This window comes from Bombus impatiens, unplaced genomic scaffold (assembly GCF_000188095.3).
Source record: "Bombus impatiens unplaced genomic scaffold, BIMP_2.2 scf_1096, whole genome shotgun sequence".
NCBI classification, from domain to species: Eukaryota; Metazoa; Arthropoda; class Insecta; order Hymenoptera; family Apidae; genus Bombus; species Bombus impatiens.
The window spans coordinates 108,994-129,157 of record NT_177515.1 but is presented as its reverse complement, the minus strand read 5'-3'; the positions used below and the strand labels follow the sequence as shown (position 1 = coordinate 129,157).

The following is a 20,164-nucleotide window of genomic DNA, read 5'->3' as shown; positions in this document are numbered from 1 at the left end:
AAAATTATTCTACGCATAGTAAAGAGTTATCCCGTTGACCGTGGATTCGTTTGAAACCCGGAACATTGTTAATAGCGTTAATTAAATTCATTATTCGTAAAACCTATCGATCGTTAATCTCATTATTCGTTAAATTTATTATTCGTAAGACATATTATTCGTTCCTCTTATTGTTCGTTAAACTTATTATTCTTTAATCTAATTATTAGTTAAACTTATCGTTTGTTAATCTTATCATTTATTAAACTCGTTATTCGTAATATTTTGTAAAATCTTGTTTATTCGCGTAAATATATTCTCTGTTTCGTAAAACAATGGCTAATTCAAACGAAGATGACATATGTATAGCTGTTTTGTGTGAAATAAAGTAAACTATTTGTATTTCCGAAACCTTTCTTTATCGTTATAACCTTTCGTTATCGTTATAAGGGTAAGATTTGCTTATCTATTAAGTATCCTCGAATGTATGTCGCTGCTCGTTCTTTGATATTTTCGACCAACGTATTTTTCACAAAGAGCATCACGATGACGTTGGTAACAGATATCGTTAAACGGTCCACCAAACCACTTTTACTCCTCCTACGAAAAATTCTATCGGACCCGGAAAACGAAATTATCCGATATAGCGTTACCTTCGACGCTGCTGATAAGTTGAAAGAAAGATCTTGTCGTCTTTCGCTTATCAGAAAAGATCCGAAATCTGTACACTTGTTACCGATTATAACTGAAACCTCTTTAAAGTAAACTCACGTTCGATGATATAAAAATTAATGTCAATGCCGATGTAGACCGAATTTGTCTCTGCGTAATATCTCCTCGCGCTGTTGAATAAGGAGTAGTTGATGGAAATAATGGAACGTTGCTTGAGACATCGTAAAACACGTTCTTTTATCCGATCGAGAAGAATATTGTTATTAATTGTGATTACAAAAATGTCGTTGAACGTAACATTTGCGTCAATTTTTATCTTTGTATAATGGCGGCGGTAATGGCGCCAGCACGTTTCATTTTTCATAAGTTGCGCAATAAACCCGAAGAAAAGGAATAAACGATATCGATGTGGACATGAAAACAAGACAAGACGAGAAAACACATTTTGTCTTTTTTTCCCTTCTTTCTTTCCCTTCTTATCCTCTTTTTAGTTTGCAAATTCGGTCATTCAAAATTGTTTGTGTAGATTTCTGAACGTTCTAAGATGAAAAGGAAGATCAAGTCGCTTTCAGTTTCGTTTAGAAAAAAGCGAAACGCATTCTACGATTCGAAAGCGGGCCAACTAGGAAGCGAGATAGGTAATTAATCGTTAATTTGACTTTCAATTTCAGTGTTCGCTACATTCCTATACACGACGTATATTACAAAAAAATATTGCTGGCATACTTGAAATGGAAGATTAAGGAATGTCTTTAATAAGAATATTGACGTCGATAGATTGCCTATCTATTATGATACGTGATCTCCTGATGCATTGTACTTCTAAGATCATTGTAACCGAAATAATCATGTTTACTAAAAACTGTGCCACGATACGAAAGGCGTATCTCTGATTATGAATCGAAGAAAGATGGTCGCAGTGTATCTTACAAAGAACATGGAATTTCCCTTTATTTATCATTAAAAAAAACTCTCATTCTCACTCTCTTTCTCTGTTATTGAAAATATGATATTATTTCAATAACGTTGATATTTTCTAACCTGAAAATCGAGCTTTGTTTACGAGTAAAGCAGGCTCAGATTCGACGATGAGCTATGTAAGTCGATATTTGCATATGATCGGATCAATAACATTACAATCAGTTTGCATTCGTCGTTGACTCGAATCGAGGAACGAAAAAGTGAGCTGATTATCTTTACTCAATCGGATCAAACTTCGTTATCTGCAAGTTTCTTTCTATCAAACTCTTTTTTTTTCCAGCACAAAAAGACTCTTGGATTTTCCGAAACAAGACAGAATCATACTCATTTAGAACGAATTAGAACGAGATCGAATTCTCGGAATTCCCTTCGAGACACGAAAGAAGTAGTTTGCGAAATATCGTAAATACGTGGGAAGCTGGAAGAGGCATCTTTTGGGAAGTAAATAAACTGGTAACCAAACTCTTCCTTCTTCGTTTAGTTTCCGAAGTGTAAATATGCAGGTATGTACTTATTTTGCTATCGTCGTAACAGCTGATCTCGGATCTTGATTTTGTTTTCAGAATCTAGCATTCGCTTCTATTCGCAGCATAACGAAAAAACGATCAAATTTCTAAACTATATAATTTTAAATAATAACGACTAATAACATAAATATACCTACGATCTGAAAAATTTGACGAACATCGGGATCGTTAATGAATCCATTCAGCTTTCAACAATACGTTTCGATACGAAAGGCAATAGTTGGCCAATCGAAGACAGTAAAATGTTTCTCTTCTCCGTAATTTTTTCTTCCTTTTTCTGTTTGGCAAATAAAGCAATAACAATTTTGTCACGCCACGGTAAAAGAACATTGCTTTAATCGAATAAATTAATTCCATTCTTACTTCGGCATCGTTCACTTTCGAAAAATTATCGAAAGCGTTATTTTCCTGATGTGTTACGAATCGATATATTTCACGAGAAAACATTTTGTAATCTCGAATAGCATTGTTATCTGGGAGTCACGAATTTCTAGAAAATCGTTATCGGGTTGAATTCGACAAACAAAATCTATTCTCGAAGAATAGCGTGGACTCGAACCTAGTCGAGACGTCGAGATGAATGTAACGATTCATCGATATTATCGACGCAAATAAATATCATTTGGTATGTGGTGCCCTCACGAAATCAATCAACATTTAGCATTTATATGACATATGTCTGTATCGAACCAACTGCGTCAACCGATTCACCTTTCATCGATCTGCTTGACGTCTTTAAAACTTTAACTGTAATTATATATATTTAATAGTTTGAATAACTATACCATGAGACTGTACCGAGGTATTTTTATCTTCTGTTTGAAAGTGTTACTCTTTACTTTCTTTAAAATAAACTTAAAAGTATAAGAGTTTTTACATTTCGTACCGGTCTTTGCGATGTAAAAGACAGACGATTAAAAAAAGTGATGCGTAATGAATTGGAATCCAATTATTAAAGTAATTAAATATTTGGTTTGTACGTATTACGCTCCTATTTGTATTTTGCAAACAAGTAAACGCTCAAGAATATACGCGACTGATGATAGGCATGTTCACAATAACAAAGAGGTATATGTATGTATATACATTCGACAAATGTAACATTTTCGACAGTTATCTCGACAGTGACTATTTCATGTAGAATCTATAATCAATGATCAATAATGCTGAAACAGCTTTAAAGGATTTGTTCAGAAATCTGTTGCGATCATTTGCCAAACGAAAAATTCATGATACGCAAAGCGCTTGCGCACACTGATTAAGCTAAGTTGTGATATTATGCAATAGCTCGAAAGTTATCGATTCACAGCGTCTTCATTGCGAAGGAGAGATTACGAGGCGATGTCGTTGTTAAAAACACGTAATCTTACAAAAGCGCGTTTCATGCTGATTTTGTTCGATTCGTTTAGCCTATATACAATGAACATTATTTTCTTGATGTTTTACATCATTAAGCTTTATTTGTCGTCATCGTCCATACAATTGTTCTCTAACCTACTCCTTATACAATACAATACATACAATATGCAGTAGTTGTTACCAGGAATACTGGGTAAACCAATAGAAAAGTTCGGATTAGTGAACGTTAAGCGTTATAGTCATTTGGTGTATTGTCGTTTGATTGCGAAATTGATTTGTTTTTCAGTACAACTTTGCGCGATCATACACGTGTCGTGCATCGAGCCAACTATAACCGCGCTAGATGGTAAATAACCGAACGAACAATAATATTGCGCAATATTACGTAAACAACCACAGCCCATTCTCTCTTTCGAAGGATTGTTGTTTGCCAATCAAGGTTGTTTTTTTCGGTCTTCGTACTAACGCGATATCTTCCTACTTGCTTTTTGTTTCTTGTTGTTCATTCGCCGCTCGTTTCTTCGATAGTATGTAACTACATACGTATATGCATATACATACATATATAACTACATACGTGTATATATATACACACATGTATACATTCATATCGCATAGTTTGTTTCTAGTATTATCCCAGCGATTGATTCCGAACAAGGTTACTCACCTTAACGCAATCTGATCGACGCTGTAGGAATTATTGTCAGCAACATGCAGTGAAATGCGTAGATATACATATGAATACATGTGGGAACAGAGTCTACTCGCACTTTTGAAAAGAACAAATGATTTTTTATGTAAATTTCCGATGAATTCAGAAGAGGTTAAGGGTGAGAAAAATTTGATCGGAGGCATCGACGAAAGACAAAAAAATGATCTTTCTATCAACGCATATATTTTAGCATCGTCGCGAGGAAACGCAACGCGATGAGATGGTGTAGTTGATTACGCAAATGTAGGAGCACAGAGAATTTAGGTCAACAATCGAACGATGTGTTTTGTTTCCTTCCACTCTCCTACGAAGGCAAAAGAAGGCTCGACTGTTGATCCGAGCATCGACGACCAATCAGAAGTTTTTCAGTGGCGAAAACACGAGTCTCGCGTGTTTTCTCTGCCTTGACAAGGATTGTGTTTACGTTACCCACGGCTGCGTTCAGCATGCTATGGGCACGTGTGTGCGTGTTTACGACATACATTTGTACATGCGCATATGTATGTGATGTAGTACGAGCGGCACGGTGTATATACATATATTCGCCAAGCGATCGCGCGTGGTCATGATAGAACGTAAGCGCAGTATCGAGAGTCAAGATTCTCCGGTCGCTGACTCAGTTTGACTCGAATGCTCGCGTGAAGTAGTTTACACTTTGTTTTTCTTGCGTCAGTAAAGCCAGTTTCCTTTATTTTTCCAATAATTTTCGAAAGTATGCACGTGCTAATACGATAGGGTAAGTTGGAAGAAATCGAATACTACGTTGGGACCGTTATCAACGCGATTCTTCCTTACACAGACTTTTTCAAAGTGTTTTCAACGTTTGGTAGTACAAAGTACACGATCACGACGAGTGTACCACACTTGGCGAATTTCTCAAGCTTTCTACCACGACAACGAAATCACGGATCGTATTTTCGAATAGGTAAGTGAAAGGAAAAGGACATACTGTGAACGAGATATATCCCTATCTTAACGATTGCAACAAAAAATTATTATTTCCATTTAATTTGATACGATAGTTTCCTTTCTAATATTTTCCTGACCGTGAAATGGCCGTGCGAAAGACTATACGTAGTAGAGTGTATACATATGCATGTATATATGTATGTATGTAGTTATGTATGAATGAAACGAGACGCTCGGCTGTGTAGAATTGTGCGTGGATACGCTACGTGATAAGAAATATAATAACACGAAGCATAATATGTACAATTTTTGTCGACATTTAAAGATCGTTGGTATCTCGAGCTACCAATGTTCGCAAAAAGCGAATGCTGGTTTACAAATGGCAGCTAAGGAGGAAGGAAAGCTAATTGCATAATTCAGCTGTCTATCTTCGCTTTTGTCATTTGGCACTGGTTTCTTCGAACTTGTCACACGTATTTTCTCAGGTTCGATCGTGCTTATTTTTGTCGAAAGCGGTAGAATGATCAAAGCTCAAGGTTTAAAGCGTGTGCTTCTCGTCTTGCGAGACGCGTTGTAGCCTTGCTACAGTTTTCCTTCGAATCATTTTTCTTTTATTTTGATCGTTCTCTTCCGTTCGAATTTTTCGGGACGGAGTTAGAGACTTCGATAAGAAGACGCAAAAAGTATGTCGCCAATGATCGGCTTGAAAAGAAAAATTCTTGTTTCATACATAAAGCATAGTGTCGAAGAATGGGCAATAAATTAGGTAGAGACCAAACATAGAGGCAGGAGATTCCGATATTTTATCTTCGAAATTTTAATCGTTTGCCATAGCAATGCCAGTCTACTGTTATCGTCTACCGTTGCCTGCATTCTATTGCTCCTTTGGTTTATTTAATGGGAAACAGGAAGAATAGAAAGGTGAGATCAAAGAGGAGGAGAGCAACGAATAGAAAAGAAGCCACTAGTCCAAAATTAGGTTCGCGTAGACGTGTCTGTCGCGTGTATATCGATCGCGACGTGACAGTAACATAATTATAGTTCCGAGAAAACTGGAGAGAAGGAGAGAGATTTCGAGTGAAACAACACGCATTTCCGCAGCCTTAACGCGTGAAATCCATTAAAGTTGATTAAAGTTATTTCCGGTAAAAACCTTCAGGAACGAGCAAGTCATTGTCGAATCGACCTTCGATTAATCATTTCGAAAAGTCTTACCTGAGAAAGTAAAAATGTAAGAATAGAATAGATAGACAAACAACGGTGAGTCATCTATTTTTCCGAAGAAAAAGTTTCACGATAATTACGAAATCTAATTACGCTTCCATGTGTTTGGAACTTTTCATTTCGAAGTCGACGATTCTCCTTTTTTTTTTTTTTTTTTTTTTTGGAAATTTGAATCAGCGATCGGAATTGTGAAAGGGATAAAATAATTGCATTTGCCAACGCTGTGCTTTCGTTCGTTACTTCTACACCATATTTAAAAAAACTGATATCGCGTAAATGTGTGTGTCACCGTAGTGAGCTGAAATTGCGCGTATGTGTAGCATGGTGATCGTAAATCCTCACCCGTTGTTTTTTCTTGTTTTATTTTTCGTTTCGCTTGTTTTCATGATTACTTTCGATGGAGCCACGCGGTTACACAAGCCTGCCATTCAGATAAGTTGCGAACCAGAATAACTAGAATAGTATCATTCTTGAAAACGCAGCTTGAAAGTCACGCGATTAGACACTATAAAAAGAGAAACACAGAAAGATGAGAAAAGGGTAAAAGAAAGAAAGTAAGAAAAGAATATCGTAGATAAAAAAAGAAGAGAGGCTGACTAGTACAGCTCCACAGTAACGAACGAGTGAGAAACGATAAATACTCTGAAAGAATGTGTTTCGCTTTGACTCGAACGTCTTTCGATTTTGGCGAGTCGCCGAATGCCAAGGAACTCGTAAATGTATCAGATGTAACGCGAATATGTAGCCACTAGCTCGTGATTCCCGACCGTGAACTTAACCAAGTTGCAATGTACGTTCGAGAAAATTGTTCGTCAGAATGATTTACACAAAGGGCAAGATTATTTTGTGTTGGAAACAGTTGCTGCTGTTGCTTCTTTCTTTAACACTTTAGGCCCGACGCAAACGAGCGACATATCCACTAACTGTTTCCTCGGTTAAGAACAACGGAGACAGACATATGGTCGCAGCAATATCACGTGAATAAAAATCGTTCGTCTGTACGGGGTCATAACCGGGCATATTCAGAGTATTGCATTCTGTTATACATTCTGCTTTAGTGTAATCTGTGTGTAGTATTAACCGTTAACAATATTTATCTGCGACATTTGAATGTCAATGAGACAGGTGATGAGAGAGACGTCACGCGGGGAAATCTCTAACAATTTCGGAAGAATATGTGTTATATTATTAGCATTCGGTAGAATATCGAATTTCTTGAAATTTGTCCAATTACGAATTGCTGATATTTAGCAAACGTTTTCAAATGATAGTGGCAAATGGAGATTTGATTATGCAAGAGATTATCATATATGGATCTGTAGCGATAAAAGCTGAACGATCAAAATACAAAGTTCTTACGTGCCATTTCTAAAACAAAACGGTATATGAAAGCAATCTAATTGCAAAAGTTCCTAGGAAGAAGAACAACAACAACAAGAGAAAATCAGTAATTTTCCAACAGATCGAATGATTGAATGGTTGGAGGATCTCGGCTAAACCGATGTTCGATTATTACATTCACTTTTCGAGATCATCTAACCACGTTTAAAACATAATGCAATCTTACTTAACAATGTTACGCAAAATGACTAGTATATATGCGTTAAAATGTTAAATTTACACGTATATCGCAAATTTTTATTAGAGCAAAGTTCAACGTTTAAAATACTCTCATTGTTTCAATAAAAACGTATAATCAATACTTAACAAAGCTTCGACGATCAATGTTTCAAGGGTAACGATAAACCAATTCGACGAAAATAAACGTAACGCTACGCTAGTTTCCTTCAAAACTTAATTCAAAGAGAACGTACCTAGATATAATTAAATTGGTAATCGTATGTTGTGTCTTTGTGCTTTCAGATCTAGTAAGAGCATTTAAAGGACGCGGTACATCGTGATTCCCAGGAGGTCACGTGACGTTGAGTCTTATTGACCGACGTGTATCGGAACCTGGATTGGCCAGGTCTGAACACGTGATCTGTTCTAACGTCAATTTGGGCTACCGTCTGCTGGTAGTCGGCTGAATTTCTTACCGAAGTATTCTCAAGAACAAAGAATTCAAGTTTTAGCCGAATTACGAAAGTGTATTCTGTTGAATAGACACAGTTCTTTTGTAATTTTCAACGTGTATTCGTCAAATCGTTAATTTCGATGCGCAACTTCCACGATAAATTGATCGTAAATTTGTAATCGAAGTATTTGCCCGGTTACAAATTTTTGACAGTTCTCGACTGTCTTGTAACTCGTAACAGTGACGGTTGTATTGTGTGAGTCGTTAAAAATCGCGTCATTTAATTGAAAGGCAATTCAGTTGCAGTTTTCGATTCGCTCGAGCAAGAAACAACGAATTTTCTCAGTTTTACGGTTGCCATCGAAAAACAATGTCTCGATGTGGTTAAGTCACCCTTCAAATCCGATATTTCCAGACACGATGTCTTTCTTCTCGAAAGACCTTTAAACAAATACGGGTGTTCAGTGTCGCGGCAACTTTCCTGTATCTTGTCACGCACGCATCACTGCAACGCGGTGAAATATCCTAACGGAAATACATTTTTAGAGTGGTTTGAGACTATACGTTAGTGTACAATGTACAGTATGAACTACATTGGCAAGTTCATAAGTAACTTTCGCGTTTTCTACAATGAGATCAATGCAGCAACGCTGACCGGTGCTATCGATGTCATCGTTGTTGAACAACCGGATGGATCGTTTACTTGCTCACCTTTTCACGTTCGCTTTGGAAAGCTCGGAGTACTTCGTTCCAGAGAAAAAATAGTAAGCTTCTCATAGTTTTTTATCGTTTTTATCTCATGTATATAATTTTTTCGAAACTTCTGAAATCTTTGTTATAATATCGTGTCTCGTATTTTGTTTGTTATATATTCAAATCTTACCTTTGTAGTGTTTTCAATAATACTGAGTAGTTTTTATAAATTTTATTTGCCAATTGAAATGCTCAGGATACGTAGGAGCAAACACAGAGGAAAAATAATTTATTTTTCATATTCTCTTAACAGGTGGATATAGAAATAGATGGAGAACCTAGACAAATCCATATGAAATTAGGAGATTCTGGAGAAGCTTTTTTTGTTGAGGAAGTTAGTTCTCATGGTTCACCGACTGACGCTGAAATTCCACCTCATTTGGCTTGTTCCCCTATCCCTGAAGACAATTGTTTCCCATCATCTAGATTTAATATTCTTTCTGATCTTCCTCCAGAGCAAACGGATAAAATCCTTATAGAATCTATCTTGTCTACTGAAAGAGAGAAATGGGAGCAAATGTCAGCTTTGCCTCCGGATGAAAGAGAAAAATTCTTAATCGAACAATTCTCTGATCTTCCATTGGAACACCGTGCAAAATGGCTCCAAATTGCTGCTTTAACTTCAGAAGAGAGGGAAGAAATATTGAAGGATAATTTTGGTGATATCTCTACAGTCCAAAAGCAACAACTAATTTGCAAACAGTATTCTGCTCTAAAAAACGAAGATAAAGAAAGATTGTTCAAAGAAAATTTTCCAGAACTCCCTATAGAACAGAGACAAAAATTTGAGAAAGCTCTATTAAGCGACTGGAAGGAAGAAAAAGAAGAAACACGAGATTCTTTAAAAGGCGAGGAAGAAATTTTTAATATGGATGGTATTAATGATGATGAAACGTGTACAACTGCGTCCACACCTAAATCTTTTGTAGCTGTAACTTCGTCTGAAAGAATTCGTAAAATTAGCGTTGTGAAGAATGATTTTAGACCAATTACGGAGGATGTGCAAAGTAGCGGCAGTAGAGAAAAATCGAGTGACGAATCGAACGTGTCCATGAGTAAAAAAAATTCAAAGGACGCGAGTGTCGAAGAAAACAAAAGCAATACCAATGCAAGTAAGAAGAAACGGAAGAGGAAAAGCATTTTGAAAAAAAAAGGATCTCAGAGAAAGACTAGCAATGGCAGCAGTAGCCAGACGGAAATAAGCGAGAACGACGCGTCCATTCCGGATGAAATTCTTACCGAATCTGTAAGTTTAATAGTTGCATTTCATATTAATTATTCATCTATTGATCTAGTATTGCTTATTTCGATATGTGTATCAGTTAAAGATATTGAAGGATTCAAATCCAGCTGTAGAATTGGGGAGAAAAGATGAACCTATAGTTTCATCTCAGGAAACAACAGATAAACGTCCTGAAACAGATTTCCATTTCTTCAGTGATACTGAAATTACAAAGTAAGTTTGCCATTGAATAGATTGTGTATTATTGTATTATTGTGCCTATGAGTATGTATAAATGTTAAAGTTATGTATGATTGTACATATATGTATATATAATTATATATAATATTATAGAAGTTATGAGAAAGGTGTATGTATAATGATTATTTACATGTAAAATTAATTTGTTTACCCTTTTATTATCATCATATTTAATAGGAATCAGGATTCCAGGCCATGTTCACCTGTTCAATCTGACACAGAGTTTGAAATGCGTAAAATAACGCAAGAAGGTGCTGAAAGAGAGGAAGATAAAAGTCATCAACAGAGTTGGAGATGGGGTGAATTGCCCAGTTTGCCTCCAGAATCCACACACGCACCTCACAGAAGTTCATTGAGTTCATCAAATGCCGTTAATCAACCGAATAGTAGTTAGTACAATTGACAGACAAAAGACAAAAATTATCGAAACGTAAAGATAAAAATCGTAAAAATAAAAAGTATAAAATATTATTTTGCTTGATCAGTTAATAGATTGGTATCATCTTTTAAAACGTGTCTTTATATATAAATATAATTTTATATACTTTAGACTAATTAACTATTGTTTCAATAACAGTGGAAGCGCACCGATCTATGCTCAGTGGTATGTTGTCGTTTATGCGGAAAACTTCTCGTGTAAGACGTAATCCAGAATCAGAAGGGATTTATCTTAGTGATCTTAACGCTGACGAACTGGACCCGGAAGTTGCAGCTCTCTATTTTCCTTCCTCTCACAGAGGCCAAGCAGCAGTTAAAAGTAAATAATTTGTTTTGATAAATTGTATAAAATGTGTAATTACTCTAATATCATGTTTGTAGATGGGAAAGGAGTAGACGAAGAAGATACAGAGTCAGGCAATGGACCAAGCTTGCCACAAAGCCCTAACAGCGTTGAAGGAGCTATCGGTGGACCAAAGTCATTGGATAGTGACTTTGAGGAACCAAAACATTCTATATTTGACGGCAATATGAATATTAGTTTATCCTTATGCGGTGGTTTAGATTCTGAAACTGGCCCATCCAAAGAAGTTTTCCATCAAAATTTGCTCCATTTCGAAGATATCTGTTCAGATCCAAAATTATATGAAAATCCAAATTTAGTTGTAAAAATTAATGGAAAATTCTATAATTGGGCGGCCGCTTGCCCGATTGTAATGACTTACGCTGTATTCCAAAGACATTTACCACAAAGTACAATAGAAAATTTATATGCTCAATGTATGTCGTTACCAATGCATGAAGAGAAAAAACAAGAAAGCAGTGACAAACCCGAAAGCCGTAGTGGTTATAGTTCGTGGTTTTCATGGAGACGTTCTACACAACCAACCAAAAAGTCTCAAGATCTTAGTCAAAGTAAGATGGTTTCCCTTTTAATTTTATTCATCATTTTTCAAGTAATATGTAAAATAATCTAAATTATCTTCTCTTGCGTATTGTAGCTGATGGAGTCGTTGTACAATCGGAACAGATGGAAACCAAAGAAAATACTCCAGTTGATGAAACTGCAAATAGGGAATTAAAGATTGACCAGAATGCAGATTCTATAACGACGGTGACGGAAACGGTAGAACAATCTGCAAAATTAACGAAAGACATCGCCAAGATTGAGAAAAATCGCGACAGAGAGGGTGAAGGTTATAGTGGTAGTGAAGATTCTGATAGTAATCAAAACCAATCACAAGGAGTCAAAATACCTAAAGAGAGAAGATCGTATTATGAATCTACTGAAAAATATCGTAAAACTTTGAGATTGTCATCAGCACAGATAGTATGTAAAAGATTTTTACAACATTCTAACACAGATAAAATTTTTGAATTCTTATACTTTCTGTGTGTGTGTGTGTGTGTGTGTGTGTGTGCGCGCGCGCGCGCGCGCGTGTGTGTATTTATCCTGAGTTTGTTATCTTGTTACAGGCAAGTCTTAATTTGAAAGACGGAGCTAATGAAGTAGTTTTTAGTGTAACTACAGCTTATCAGGGCACAACACGTTGTAAATGTCATATTTACAAGTGGAGATGGGACGATAAAATTGTTATCTCTGATATAGATGGAACTATTACAAAATCTGATGTATTAGGCCATATTCTGCCAATTGTTGGCAAAGATTGGGCTCAATCTGGTGTTGCTCAGTTATTTACAAAAATCAAAAATAATGGTTATAAATTGCTGTATCTTTCTGCAAGGGCCATCGGACAAGCCAAAGTTACGAGAGAATATTTGAAAAGCATTAGACAGGGAGATTTATCACTCCCTGAAGGGCCATTGCTTTTAAATCCAACGAGCTTAATTTCAGCATTCCATCGTGAAGTTATAGAGAGAAAACCTGAAGAATTTAAGATATCCTGTCTTAGTGATATTCAAGCTTTATTCCCAGAAGGTTCAAAACCATTTTATGCTGGTTACGGAAATCGAATTAATGTAAATATTTCTTTTAATTTACAATAGCTTCCCAAAATATTTTACTGAATTATTACATAGTATATATCTTGTATTTTGATTGTTTTTTTTTTTTCTAGGACGTTTGGGCGTATCGAGCTGTAGGAATTCCAACTATGCGTATATTTACTATAAACCATAGAGGTGAATTAAAACACGAATTGACGCAAACATTCCAATCTTCGTAAGTATTTGCCTTTTCTGCCAATTTATATTCTTTCATTATTGTATTAGTAGTTAAACAGACACGCTAATGTAGTGCTCAATGTAATCAATCCTTTAATCAGTTTATTAGCGTATTAGTATTTAATTAATATTTTTATGTTTTTTTTTATACAAAATTGCAAAATAATTTGAACATGTTATTCTAAAGACAAATGCGTATATTATGTTGCATCTTCATACATTGCTTTTAGGAATTGCGTATGTACGCTAGGCTTTTCCTAAATGAATAAAGATTAATTTGTTAAATAGCATTATTCATAATTTTGATATGGAAAATATTTGATATTTGTATTTCATCCAGTTAGTAAGAAAAAGAGAAGATATTTTACAGAAAAGGAAAATTTGTTATTGAGAAAGAGATATTGATAGGTCGGATATTTCTATGATTGCAGTTACGCATGTCAGTGCGATATCGTCAATGAGTTGTTCCCGCCACTGCCCATGTGAAACACCTACTGATGGCGGCACAACCGTAGCTGTTTTTTTCTACTAATCCCATTGATAATGGTCTATACAAAACAATATATTTGTGCCATTGGTCCTTTTTTTAAATGCATATAGATTTGCTACCTCGTAATAGGAATATTATTCTATACTCGGGATTTCCTCAGAAAATATAGTGATATTTGCAGTCTCATAGAAATTTCATATTATAGTGAATCAAGATATATTTTACATATAACACAATACATCTCAATATAATAGTTATATATATATCTTTCATAATGATGTATACCACAAATTGTTGAAGCGCAGTTAAATTTTTCCAATGGCAATTTCTTTTTTTTTTATTTTATTTATTTTCTCTTAAAAGTAGAAATTTAACTTATTTCTTTAGTTTGACATTGCTAGTATGCTTTGAGGTATTTGGTTGTGCAAGAACTCCTACCTATCTTCTTATGATTCTTATAGGGTAAGCACTGGTTCTTACATGATTGCTTCTTATCATTTCCATTTTCATTCATCCACAGCTGCCTTAATGTAGATTCATCACCTTAAATGTTACACAGATGAGATGAAACTTTCACTGAAATTAATAATTTTCTCTTGAATCATATACGATAATCATGTTTTATGCGCGTAAAGCTTTTACGAAATAAAAATCCTAAATGTATTATCAGTGTGTGTATGGTAAACTAGTTTTTACTTTCTTTTTGTTTATGCACGAACATTCAACCAAGTACTTCGAACATATTACTCATATGTACGACAAAGTTCTGTGTAGATACAACTGTGCGCGACAACTGTGTCGATACATTAGGCTTTTTCATTAACATTACAAGCGAGTGATAAAGAAGAATTGTTTCTGCATTACTGAATTTAATCATATAGCTTCAAGCTTTTTAATTTCGAAAACTAAAATAAAAATATCCATAAGAGCTATTGTTTAGAAAGATCTTTGATCAATTGATCAAGCAGTTCATATAAATACTTGCAAACATACTACATATGTTCTTCCTTAGCAGCAAGCTTAAATTAATTTTCGATTTCTAAGTATAGCGCCATTCTAATATATATGTACATACACATATACATATGTATATTTATGCTAAGATGAAACTATTATTAGGGTCACGACGAAATGGAATTGTTTCGGCAGAATTTTGTTCATTATATGCATATGTATAATAATGCGATACATATAGTAGCTTATTTCCTATAATGGAACGATGCATTTGACGTTTACCCCAGATTTTATGTTTTCCAATGTTTTTTTAGCAAATATGCAGAATAGTATTATAATAGTATTATGATAAACCCGATACATTTAATTTGTTCATATTATTTTTTCAGATATTCAAACATGAGCTTTATTGTTGACCATCTTTTCCCAGCATGGCGAGAAGAGGCTGCAGATGAATTTAGTAATTTCGCATATTGGCGAGACCCAATACCAGAAGTACCATCGCTTGAAGAACTTTACGCTCAAAAACAAATTACCTAAGTGAAAATATTTTACATATTTACTCTGCAGAAGAAATGGATACATTTTATTTGTAATTTGATAATAATCAATTCTATTAATCATCTTTTATATTTCATATGGTATAGGACATATTCAGACGTAGTGATTCTTGACTTTCAAATAGATGAGACTCGGAAGTAGATTTACACCGTGATGTAGGCTTTAGTAGTCATGTTTTGTTTGTCGAACGCAAGATTCTAAGGAACACTAAATACGTATAAAAGTAATTTATCGTCATTTATAAATGATACGTGGATCAGTGTGTAAGAAAGGTAATCTGTCTTTTACAATTGAATTTAAACACATTCCAATTCTCATAGTGTAATAGGACTATGTTGTCAGTTATCAAAGACATTAAATTAGTTTTCAATATAATTTATAGCAAAATTATCATTTAGAGAGCACGATACGAGTGCTTCAATATACATAATTAAAGGACTCATCACGTCATAATACGCTTCAAGAAGAGTTCAAAGCAGATCGCTTACACGCTGTGCTTCAGATAATCCGTAGATTATTCCACTAAATATACATTATGTTGCTGGTCGATAGTTGAAAACATTTATGATACCGATGAGTAATTTCGATATGGTGATAAACCTGTGTATAAAATGATTTATTAATGCGTTTATATAAAAAACGTCATGCTAGAAAGTTCCGTTTATTATTAACAGAAAACAGTATAACGTAATTCGTACCACTACTACTATTTTTTCCAATATACATCTCGTTTAATTTCACAAAAAATTTCTGACTTTTAGAAACGTTTAACCGTAACTATTCTAGCATATAAAAATCTAGTGTATTATAATATTATTTAGATATTTATATATTACTTCAGCTAATATATTTATCGAACATTTCGTTAAATTAATTCTTATTTATTTTTATATGAGATCTCTGTTAAATTAATGTGCTGTGAAATTGCCATATTCTAGAACGTAATCATTTGTGTATTGTGATATAATTCGAACAACTTACTAACGGGGTCAGGACGATAACAGTGTATAAAAGTGAATTCGTTATTTGCACTAACAATGAGAAATGTTTCTATCTGATGTTTCTATATAGTTTCATATACGAAGTTATTGTTTCTTCAAACTATGTACAAGTTCTATTTTATAACGTAAACGTGTTGTTGAAATTTTGTTCTTTTTCTTCTTTTCTTCTTTTCTTGATAGTAACATATTCTATGCCTATGTCTTTCAAAACGTATCATCTAAAGATAGTTAAGTATAAAGGATGTTAGTAAAGTAGTATAGATTGCCGTTTTCTGTTAATGAAAGTACCATAATAACATGAGAGAAAGTGATGATCTTAATATTTCTTAACTATTGTCAGTAACATGCAAGAATATAATTGCGTTCCACCAAAGAAAATAGAACCGAAAATATTTTCAGTTTAGAATATATTTCGTATTTTAAATGTGTACTATTAGAATATGATGTTAGATATATATTATTTGAAACAGTTATAGTAAAGAAGATCGATATCCTGACGCTAACCACACAATGATAGTGCTAGTAGATGCAAATTACTTGACGGTGCAGTATTGTATTTTAATGACATTTAGTTTAACGCAAAAACATTTCCTGGTTGATTATGAACTATTCCTCAGAAAAAAAAGGAAGGAAACACGAAAAAAGGAGAATGAACTATAAGAAAAATGTAATACAGGAAATGACAATATTTTTTCTGTACCATTTACAAGTCTTTATCATAAGTTTGCTATCACTTTGTAATAGCAAAGCAATGTATATTGATTGTTATTAAGTTTATTATTATTACTATTTTGTTACTATGTTATTATTTTGGTATGATATATATATATATACGAAATCAAATGTATTTAATTTTTGGTATTATTTTATTGCTTCTCTTGAGCTTATTTACTTTTAGAGAGTACAAATAAATTTAAATTTTATTTTAAATTTATGATTTTCTATCAATTTTATTTTATCATTACTTGTGTGTATGTTTTTTGTCATAAATATACATAATATCAAATATACATAATGTCTCATAGGTATTACATAATATTTATAATAAACATAAAAAAAGTTAGAAGTTATGTTTGAATTCATACTCAATGAATATACATAAATTATTAGTTATTAAAAGCATTCCCTAGCAATAATTTAATTACAAAATTAAATTTCGAATGCTTATTCCTGCAACTAATATGAATATTGCTTAACTAGACGCGAATACTTATAAAATAAAAGCAATTTTACACTAGATCCTGTTTCTACGTAATGAATAAAATTTTATAGGATACTGCTACTCATTGGATAAAATATCTTGTTTTATAGAATATGCCATATTAATGTATGTTGCTATATATTTGCATATTACGTTATTTTTATCGTTATAGTTAATATAATATCATCACATAATGATCTAATTCTTTCAAATAGGTTATAAAATTCAGTAGATTTTGTCACATGTTTTGTGATGTGTCTCGTATTATGTAATTTCAAAGTTCCCATGTAATTTATTTGATATTGCTCAGTATTCTGCAACTAAACATAAATACATATGTAACAATGATATATATCTTGTAGCTTTTAAAATAAATAAATAACAAAGTAATAAAAAACTAATCGTTTTGTTAAATAGTTCAAGTTTTATAGGTTTATTCTTTTCACAGCCAAATTACATTAATGGAAGGACGTCGTCAATGATAGAAATTCTGCATGTCCACATTACATTTCATTTATCGAAGTTCTGCTTGGCCAACGCGTTTTAGTCTGTAATCAATAATGAAATACATAACGAATCAACTTAATTAGCCGTAATACTATAAATATTAGTACATAAATTTTTTTAAATTTAATATTTGAATTTGTTAATATACACCTCATATTTTAATCCCTTTCTATTATGTTTCAAAAATTCATCATTGTCAGATACATCCGAAGAATCGATCGATATCGTACTACTTCTAGTATCAGAATTTACATTAAAAGTCATCTTACGATTATTATTACAAGGATTCTCGGAGCACCAATAATAAATCGTCTATATAGGTAGACAATTAAAGATAAATTAAATTCAAATTTTGTTGTTTTTTGATATCCATGTCATAGGCTAACATAACGATTTTATGATTTACCCATACAATTCCAACAATCCAAAATATAGAAAAATATAGAGGTAGCATCATCATTTTGTTTCATTAAATGATTTAAATAAACAGACAATAGTTAAAAGGAGATTTCATAATTTTGAGGTTTTAAAAATATGTTAATGTCTATTTTACATCAGTTGTTTCAGAAATGTCTAATTGGTATGTTCATATGTTTCTTTTTTTTTTCTTTCTTTTTTTCTTTTAACAAAATGTGTAAGTTGAAAAGTAAAATTCTATATCGTTGTGTGTACGTGTATGTGTGCATGCAAATGAGTAAATGTGTGGAAGGAAGGGAGGTAGAAGAAAACACCTACATATATAAATTTGTCTGTTGTATCTATCTCATGTATTATCAATATTTTCTGTTTCCTCTATGTCCATTTGTTCTTCCATATTTTCTTTAACATCATGTTGAGATATAAGTTCTTTATATCCATGTTTCTTGGAAAATATACCTAATGGTATAAATTTAAAGGTAGCCAATGGTTTATCAAGTAATTTCTGCAACAGGAACAAACGATTATTTCATTGTATTTAAGATGTAACATGAAATATAGAAAAACATCTTTACCAAAATCCTCGCTTGTTCTGGATTTAACGTTTGACCTTCTTTACATACAATGTAGTCCTTGATTAATGTTACCACACCCTTCTGTAAAGCTGTGGGCATTCCCAATTGTCTGAAATGAGGTTCTATACTATGTGAAAACTCTGGCATTGGCCCTTCACGTAACACTATAGTTTCTTGAGCAACAAATCCAGATCTAGCATAATCTATTTCTTCATATTCTTCCATCCATTTCAATACCTTAACAAGATACAAACAAATAGATACAAACTTTCTACGTGTCAACAATTAATATTTTAATAGAGAAATATATACCTCTTTCTTACTCCTGTTTGTAAATAGCAGACCGCATTGTCCTCTTAATGCTAATGATAATTTATGAAGACCTTCCGCAGCCTCGGTTTCCGGTAATTTACCGAAAGCTAGCGCTATCACCTTGTTTTTACCAAAAAAAAACCGACTGTCTTTCCATTCCGATCGTAAATCTTTAAGTTTGTTATTGCGCATATTATGTACGGATAGGAGAAATATCCTGTCATATTTCTCAACGCAACTTCTAACATCCTCCACGATTTGTTGTTTCAAAGCAAGGCCTTTCTTATTTGTTTTCGTAAGAGATACTGTGAAATACAAATTTATCAATTACTCGGAGACACGTGAGGCATTTTTAGGTTAGTCTGGGAAAATTATACATTCGTAATAAAACAGTAAATAAAAGCTATCGAATAATATAGTGTAACGTTACTTTTCTTATCTCTTTTCGACTTGGGCATCTTTTTTCCAAAGATATTTTAAAAATCACTGATAACGATAGGTCTATAGAACGACGAAGCACTTTAGCGAACCAGGAACTTTCTTTACGGTAAATGTACGTGTATTTGAAGAAAATGGCGCATAAACGTAGGGGGTGCGAGTTCCAATAGAGTTTTTTACATTATTCAAACTTTAAACAAATATGTCAAGCAAAAAGAAAAATTGTACAACTTTTAAATTAATTGAAACAACGATTGTAACCGATTGTTTGAAATGTAAAGAAGAATGTCAAACTGTTCTTGATTCGGTAATATCATGCTAATGTAAATGCATACAATTTAATCAATTGAAAATGTGTACCTACGTATGTATATATTAGAACAGAATTTTAAAGGAAGCATACGAATAGCAAAGATATTTGGAAAAATGTAAAATAATTGATTTTGTCAAATGCACACAAGCGAATTAATAGT

At 33.4% G+C, this 20,164-nt stretch overlaps 2 protein-coding genes across 5 annotated transcripts; one reads left to right on the top strand and one right to left on the bottom strand.

The window, feature by feature from the left end:
- The first annotated feature begins 4,818 nt into the window (after positions 1–4,818).
- LOC100742842 (phosphatidate phosphatase LPIN3) lies at positions 4,819–16,885 on the top strand. 4 transcript variants are annotated; one of them, XM_012391613.3, is made up of 12 exons: positions 4,819–4,966; positions 5,030–5,155; positions 8,227–9,141; positions 9,384–10,376; positions 10,453–10,586; positions 10,791–11,002; positions 11,191–11,370; positions 11,433–11,966; positions 12,053–12,381; positions 12,528–13,031; positions 13,130–13,233; positions 15,069–15,219. In XM_012391613.3, the coding sequence occupies exons 3-12, from the start codon at positions 8,953–8,955 to the stop codon at positions 15,217–15,219; spliced, it is 3,330 nt and encodes a 1,109-aa protein (XP_012247036.1). In that variant the 5' UTR covers positions 4,819–4,966; positions 5,030–5,155; positions 8,227–8,952. The 4 variants fall into 4 exon arrangements, 3 of the variants coding, with proteins under 3 accessions (XP_012247036.1, XP_033179542.1, XP_012247035.1); XR_001102670.3 differs by adding an exon at positions 13,667–14,187 and having other exon boundaries at positions 4,821–5,155; positions 15,069–15,206; XM_033323651.1 differs by having other exon boundaries at positions 4,821–5,155; positions 10,806–11,002; positions 15,069–16,885.
- A 604-nt stretch (positions 16,886–17,489) lies between these two features.
- LOC100742724 (mRNA turnover protein 4 homolog) lies at positions 17,490–19,870 on the bottom strand. The gene is made up of 4 exons (XM_003493422.4): positions 19,684–19,870; positions 19,254–19,558; positions 18,942–19,178; positions 17,490–18,871 (listed from the first exon to the last, which is right to left on the bottom strand). The coding sequence occupies exons 1-4, from the start codon at positions 19,709–19,711 to the stop codon at positions 18,713–18,715; spliced, it is 729 nt and encodes a 242-aa protein (XP_003493470.1). The 5' UTR covers positions 19,712–19,870; the 3' UTR covers positions 17,490–18,712.
- Positions 19,871–20,164: the final 294 nt, after the last annotated feature.

Coding starts and splice junctions, on each gene's coding strand:
- LOC100742842 (XM_012391612.3), top strand. CDS start 8,953: ATGTACAGTATGAACTACATTGGCAAGTTCATAAGTAACTTTCGCGTT. Junction 10,587..10,790: donor AGTGATACTGAAATTACAAA/GTAAGTTTGCCA, acceptor CATATTTAATAG/GAATCAGGATTCCAGGCCAT. Junction 12,382..12,527: donor GATTGTCATCAGCACAGATA/GTATGTAAAAGA, acceptor ATCTTGTTACAG/GCAAGTCTTAATTTGAAAGA.
- LOC100742724 (XM_003493422.4), bottom strand. CDS start 19,711: ATGCCCAAGTCGAAAAGAGATAAGAAAA. Junction 19,559..19,683: donor GTCGAAAAGAGATAAGAAAA/GTAACGTTACAC, acceptor TGTATTTCACAG/TATCTCTTACGAAAACAAAT. Junction 19,179..19,253: donor CAAACAGGAGTAAGAAAGAG/GTATATATTTCT, acceptor TATCTTGTTAAG/GTATTGAAATGGATGGAAGA.